General features: G+C 32.7%; 1 protein-coding gene across 1 annotated transcript in view; it reads left to right on the forward strand.

Annotated features, from left to right (window-relative positions):
- Positions 1-7821, forward strand: part of LOC114046108 (unconventional myosin-XVI-like) — a 682808-nt gene that overhangs the window by 371148 nt on the left and 303839 nt on the right. Inside the window, exon 20 of the mRNA XM_027866362.1 lies at positions 1474-1615. Within this exon, the coding sequence (XP_027722163.1) occupies positions 1474-1615 (142 nt within the window). The remainder of the gene's footprint in view (positions 1-1473; positions 1616-7821) is intronic.

Consider the following 7821-nt stretch of genomic DNA (forward strand, 5'->3'; position numbering starts at 1 on the left):
AGATGACTTAGCCCACTACAATTGCATGCAATCTAATTTCAACTAGACTCTCACTGTTGTTTTTTTTTTTTAATTCGACTTCTACCAATCCGTCTTTTACAATAACCCTCACACTTGGGCAGTGAGGGGTGGGGTGGGGGGAATTTTAAACTCAAAATCTTATGGAAGTGAATGTTGAAAACTATAAATAAATAAATTTAATTATAAAAAATACTCTCACATCTCTACTTTCCTTTCCATTCTTCTTGCTACAATACCAGTTACTAATGTTCTCATTTCATGCCTATGCGAGAAGCTGCTAACATCTCCATTACTACAGTTTCTTCCATCCAAACTTTTCTGCATTCTGTAACTAGAGTATTTATCCTCTAAAACAACACTTCCATTATTTTTCATATCCAAAACATGCAGTGACCCCTTATTGTCTACACGGTTAACTCCATATTACTCACCCACTCTCTAAAGTACTCCGCAATCTTGTTGCAACTTACCTTTCTTGGTTTATTGCTTACTGCTTCATTAAATGAACTAATTACACTTTGCAAACTAGTTTCACTGCTATCCAATGAATGTCCCCTTAACTTACATGGCTGTGCTCTCTAATCGAACGTTCAGTCTTCCTAGAATTCTCTCTCCCTAACCAAAATCTGCCTAACCTTTAAGAATCAGCACCGATTCTGTCACTTCATGAAAGCTTGGATGGATCACCCTATCCTGAAAGGATCTCTTCATTATTTGTGAAATTCACTTAGTAAATAATCATGTACTACCCTGATATATGGTTCTGGTTGTTGGCTTGAACTGACATTTGAATTTTGTTATCATTGTTTAAATTTTTATGCCTTTTTTTTTGTAATGTTGCTTAAATAGATGATAAAGTTCTTGAGGTCAATGATTGGATCTTTTTATAATTATAGCATCTGTCATGATGGTGATCAGTAAATATGTGTTCATTTGATTTTATTTTTTGAATTGGTCTGAGTAGCAATCTATATAAAGCCTTCACACTGACTTTATTAATAGACGGTAAATCTCAAATAAATCTTCATATATTATCAGCAACCTTATAAGGAATGAAGCTTGTCAAAAGGTAGATCCTTGTCAAAGATAAAACAACATAGTTCTTTAAGGTCAATTACACAATATCCACAGGGGTATTTGAAATACTCATATCAAATACCTATTAAAAAGGATATTGCAATAAATTCTTAAGTTGAAGTATCCTTAGAAGTCATTCTTAGGATGGATCCCAATATGGTGATTTGCCTCAGCCTTTCTTCATGTCTCCATTCCCTTAATTGAACGAGTATTTCCTATAAGCACCAGACATAGCACTATGTGCTACTGAGAAGAAGACATTCACTTGGAAATTAATGTTTTCTATCAGGCTAAATTAGTTACTAAAAGTTTGATTTGGGGGTTAAGGAAGCCATTAAGATTTTGTCTTATTTTCTTTGTCTTTATTTTTTATAGGGGATACAATAACAAGACGACATACTGTAGAAACTGCTGAATTTTATCGTGACCTCTTAGCCAAGACAATATATAGCCGCTTGTTTAACTTTTTAGTGAATACCATGAACTGCTACCTCCACAGTCAAGATGAGCACAACAGGTAAAAAATCTGCTACCACAGTCCAGCCCCTCCTGATGTTCATGTAATATCCAATATAAGAGCTTGACTTAAAAAAAAAAGTGTTTCAAAATGCAATGGAACCTGATGGTTGAGCCATCATTAAAACATTTCATTATCACAAGTTGGTTTTAGTTAAGAGCTTCTTATTGATCATTCTTCCAGGGCTTAGCCCTGCTGTTGATAGATGAATCAAATCATTTATCACGTGCAAATATGCAAATATGCTCTATCTGGACCCAAGATATATATGGCCATTTGTGCATCACACTGTATCAAAAATTTATGAGTCTGGCTAGAGGTCTGAATACAAACCAAGACCTGATATAGCACTCAAGTTTAGTGCATATTTTGTGACTCTTTCAGTTCCAATTTGACAATATATTTGAGTTTAGTAATGCTTTTTCTTACTTTTTTTCCACGTAATTTGTGGGCTATTTGACAAGGAGTATCTATTGGCTCTTGGCTTAATCATTTTTAAGCAATAGCTTTACAGGGTTATTTAATGATCTAAAAATTATATGTCTGCTTGGCACTTAGTCAATTCACAAATTTGTTAATATTCTTGTAAGTAATTATGACATTAGAGCAGGTCACTGAAAACACAATGTATTTGGGGGCCATCAAATGCATATTTAAAGTGTCCTTGCCTTTGAAAAAAGCCTCGGGAGGAGTGCTGCATTTTCTGCATGTCATCATATTTAACAAATCATCTAGATAGATAACTAGCTAGCTAGCTAGCAAGCTAGCTAGATAACTCCTTAGCATTTTTGAAAAATATATATTAATATCAACTAATGTTTTAAAAGAACCCCTGTGAAATAATACCTTATTCCAAGTGAAACTCAGATATAAGTATTATAATAATAAAATTATGGTAAGATGTGCTTACAAATACTTCTCTTTGAGCATTGATGTTCATCTGCATATCAAATATTAACAGTTTACATAATATTAAATATAATATTAAATGTGATATTAGGTACAATTAAGTGAAAATCAACCTCAGCTTGAAATGCTATTTATTGTAGTGTCTATTTTGTCAATTAATTCCATTTATATATTTAGATGGAGAGTCTTTGAAAAAAATAGCATGTCAATCATAAAAAATGCATCTTTTATTGAAATTTTGCCAATTATTATAAAGTTGATACTGAGAATAGTATAGAAATACAACTGCCCATTAATTTCTCAGAAATTTTCTCTTTATTTCTTTAAATTTTCCAAATTCATTTATTTTATAAAGTTTCAATTTTTTTTGTTTTTAGGATTATATAATTAGACATTAGAAAATTAGTTTGCATACCCAGTGTATTATCTTTAATTGTGCTTAAGATTTGGGTAAAAAAAGCTGTTTGTTTTGGTTTTTTTTGAGAACAGTCTTATCTTTTAAAATTCTCAACAGAGCCAATGAACAAAGAAATGAACGTGAAGGAAATACAACTGAAGGTGTCCATTATCATATGTAGATCTAATGCCTTATTGTAATGCTAATATGTAGAATACATTATTGTATTCATATACAGAGAGAACAGAGAGACAGAGGCAGAGACAGACAGACAGACAAAGAGAGAAAGAGAGACAGACAGAGACCAAAAAGAGAGAGAGAGAGAGAGGATTACACATTTCATGTTTGTCTTCTAACTCTCCAATTTTTTTACCTAATCAAAAAATGAGTAACCAAAATGTCAATATAATTCTAGAAAATAAATTGATTGAAGTAGGTTCATAAACTCTCAGAACTTCAAGGAATCATCTTTGAGATCATCTAGTCACACTACTTTATTTTTTAAATGAATAAAATACAAATATTTCCATTTGTCTGTCACTGATCGAGTCTTGGGGTCCCAGAAACTAACATATATCTCAGTCTATGTCACTTTAAAACAGTACTATTTGTTGTTTTCACACATAACTAAAAAAGCCAACCTTTGAGGAATCTTGAATTCATTTCCAAAAATATTTATTGGGTATCTTTTGTGTGTAAAACACTGGGTGAAGGACAGAATGATTAAAAACATAGGTAACTCACAGTACCTGGTCTCTAGAAAATGCCATGAAAAATAAATATAGCTTTGGTTTTTAGTCCACCATCTTGATATAATAGTTTTTGTTTTTGTTTTTGTTTTCCCCCCACTGACACTAATTCTGCACATTTCTTTGGGAGATTAAAGGACATTTAAATAAAATAACATATACTTAAAAGACATATGAATATCAAAACAAGTAGAATATTTGTTTTGAATACTGTATTTATAACAGAAAGGTAGTAAGAAAGGTACAAAATTAGAAATGCATGTTTTAAACACAAGAAAACACCCTCAATTCCAGAAGGAAAAAGGCTCACCTTTTTCTTCATGAACTTGTTGTAGTCTGAGTCTAAATTACATCTTCAAATTATTGCAGGAAAAAAATTTCCTTTGTTCGTTCAACAAGCATTTACAGTATTAAGTAGTTACTGTGTGCTCTTGGATTAGATGATGGGGATACAAAGGCAAAAATGATATGGTTCTTGCCCTCAAGGAATTTATATTATTTTGGGGAGAATATGAAAGATAGGCCAGTAAACAAAACAATCTATACAAAGTAAATGTAGGTGACTGACAAGAGGACAAGGCAAGGGTCAAAATTACATTTAAAAGTTTACATTTAAATACAAAATTACATTTAAAATTTACAACATTAGTTCTTTGAAGGCAGAAATTGTTTCATTTTTGTCTGAGAATACCCAGGCTAAGCATAATGCCTAGCATATAATGAATGTTTATTGGTTGATTTTTTAAAATAGAAGTTTGTAGGAGATGGTGCTTGAACTGAGTTTTGAAAAAGCTAGAGAAAAAGTGAGGAGGGAATTCATTATAGATATGAGGGATAGACAGGCTTTGCAAAAACACAGAGATGGGAAATGGAACGGAATGTATGGAAAAGAGTAAGTGGGCCACATTAGCTGGAGCAGAGTTCATGAATGAGGAATAATGCAATAGAAGCAATAAGCCTGGACAGATAGATCAGAACCATATAGTAAAGGGCTTTAGGTGAAATGGAATGGAAAAAAAAATTAAGCATTTACTATTTACTAAGCACTTTGATGCCAAACACAGGAGTTTGCATTTTCTTCTGGCCATAAGAGGGAGCCACTGGACCTTTTTGCACAGGGAACTGATGTGATCCGTCCTACCATTTAGGAATATCATTTTAACAAAGCAGCGGAAGAGAGATGGAAGAGGGAAAAAATTTGAAGCAGAAGCTATCACAATACCAGCTAGAAGGGATGAAGGTAGAGTCATGTGAATGGAAAGAAAGAGACAGAAGCAAGAGTTGGTGACATATTAGCTATTAAGATGAACAAAGTCTTCAAAGTCTACCTAATATACAGTTTTGTTTGTTTGTTTTGATTTGTTTTGATTTCCACCAAAAAATATCATCAGTGTTTGGTTACAGACTAATCTGAACTTCTTCTTTGGCCTAGAGAGGTGGGATTGTGTACATAAGAGAAATAACACTGATCTTGCAGCTGAAACACCCAGAATCAAACCCTATCTCTTATGCTTATTATGACTTGGAAAACATTGCTTGAACTGACACTCATTGTCAATGTCAACTGACATTGATTGCCTGACACTCAATTTCTTCATCCATTAAACGAGTCTGATAAAACTTGTTATACCTCTTTCATAGGGTTGAGATGAGAAAAGAGATTTTTAAACCATAAAACACTCTATAAACATGAGTTAGGATAATGACAGACATCCTTGTCTCTTAACTGATCACCTGGACTGATTAATAGGTAAGGCCCTGCAAATGTAACCACTATACACTATACAAATGGCTGTACCAGAGTAGCTTTTTATAAGGATCACAGAATATCAGAATGGGAAAAGACTTCAATGGTATAACTAATAACTGAATCAAACCTCCTCTACAGTATTGCCTATAAGTAGTCATTCAACCTTTGCCTGCAGATCTCAATTAAGGAGGAAACCCCTACCTACCAAGACGCTCCAGACTTTTTTACTTTTATGTAGTATATGGTTTTCTTTTATCTAACCTAAATCAATTTGCCTCTTTTCAATTTCCATCTATGGTCCATTGTTCTGTCTTTTAGGGCCAAAAAGAACAAGTTTAATTACTCTTCCACATGACAGCCCCTCATAAATTTGAAAACTGTTATTATGTTTGCCTCTAAGATTTCTCTTTTGCAGGCTGAACACTCCACACAGTTACTTGATCCATTCTTCATATTGCATGAACTCAGGGACTTTCACCATAATGGTTATTCCTCTCTATTCCTAAGCTTATCAATATCCTTCCTGAAGTACTATATCCACATTTTTGGAACTGATAGCTTTGTAAATGCTTGTTTACTTTATAGAATATGTCATTCTAACTAGATTTGATGTACATCAAATTTATACTAAAATTTTTTCCCCACTAACTTTTAGTAATAAAACAATGGAAAACAAATGCTGCACCTGGTATAAAATGAAATGATTCTTTAAAATGGAGCAATTTTTATAATTCACATATTTTACTCAATTTTACCCCTAAAGTTGGGAAAAATATTCTATTGTTTTCCATAGTTGTATTGTAAACAATGAATGCTTATGAACAAACAAATAATATTTGAAATATTCAAAGCTATTCTGCTGTCCTTTGTCTCAAATAAAAATGTGGAAACAAAACATACATGATATAAAAAAACACAAAATTTGATCATCAGCATTACCTTACTACATATAATTTTTATTCTGAATAATAGCTAGCATTTACTATGCTATAAATGAAGCAATCTATATTTTCCCTTACCAATTAGGCTGAGGTTTTTTTTTTAAAGTATTCATTTGAGGGACCTGAATATCCAATAAATATAATTTTGATGGAAATGAAATAGATTTGCAATGAAATACAAAACCCTAAACATATGTGTATATATATATAGCTGTATATATGTATATGTATGTATATATATGTGTGTGTGTGTGTGCATACCTTTAAATAATTTCTTTAGAGAGAAAGATGAAGGGGAAAATTTAAGCTATGTAAAAATAAAAGAGATCAATAAAAATCATTTTTAAAATAAATTTCTACAGTTATAAATCTGAAAACAGTAGCATCTAATTTGCTTAGCATTATTAGAGAATGATGTGTTTCATATAAATTATTATCATTAGTCATGAATAATAGTTATAATGCCCTGCTACTGAAGTTCTAGTCTTATGCCTCATCATGGCAGGGTGGTAACCTTGAGATCTTTGAGAATATGCCAGCAGAGCTCAACCTCTGCCAAGCTCAACCAAGCCCTGCCAAACCAGAAAGACTCTGAATATGGTCGGCAATGGACTGCATGTCTGTTGTCTGAAGATTTTGCCCCGCAAAGTTCAGAGATTTTCATCACCAGGTGATGAATCATTTTGGTCTTAGCTACACAGACCAGTGATTAAGGCATGAAAGGGTTGAAAGCCAGTGGAGGAAATGCCCACACTGATTAAATCAAAGCTCTTTTGAAGTTAGGATAATACCATCTTACATTTGTAGAATGCTTTAGCGTTTTGGAAATACTTTCAAATACATTGTTTTATTTGATACTCAGGAAAATCCTGTAAATCAAGCATGGCAGGCATTATTATCCCCATTATTCGGAGGAGGAACCATATTTTTAGAAGCCAATATAATGGATAGAGCACCAGACTGGAAAATCAGGACATCAGAGTTCTAGTTTCTGCTATTAACTATTAGAGCTGTGTTGCTTTACACAAATTATTTTTTCTCATTGGTATCTCATTTTATTCATCTAAAGATGAAGTGCTTTAGTACTAAAATTCTACAAGTCAGAAAGTTTAAGGGACTTACCAAAGGCTTGTGGTGGAGTTTGGACTAGAACCCAGCTACTAATTCACTTAACTCCTTCAAACATCAAAACTTTGCTTACTTTAACTTTTTAAAACATATCTTCCTGTATGCGTTATACCCTTCTCTGTCTTCTCAAGTAGAAGTTATTTAATATAAGCTGACCTTTTCTCAATGGAATAGGATCATCACTGTATTCTTAAGTGGCATTGTGATATAGCAGAAAGATGTAATCGTATATTCTGAGTTCAAATTCTAGTTCTTCCTGGGCTCTTTCATGGATATCTATTTATCTATCTATCTATCTATCTATCTATCTATCTATCTATCTATCTATCTAT

The sequence above is a fragment of the Vombatus ursinus genome, unplaced genomic scaffold (genome assembly GCF_900497805.2).
Source record: "Vombatus ursinus unplaced genomic scaffold, bare-nosed wombat genome assembly UNPS02014781.1, whole genome shotgun sequence".
Lineage (NCBI taxonomy): Eukaryota > Metazoa > Chordata > Mammalia > Diprotodontia > Vombatidae > Vombatus > Vombatus ursinus.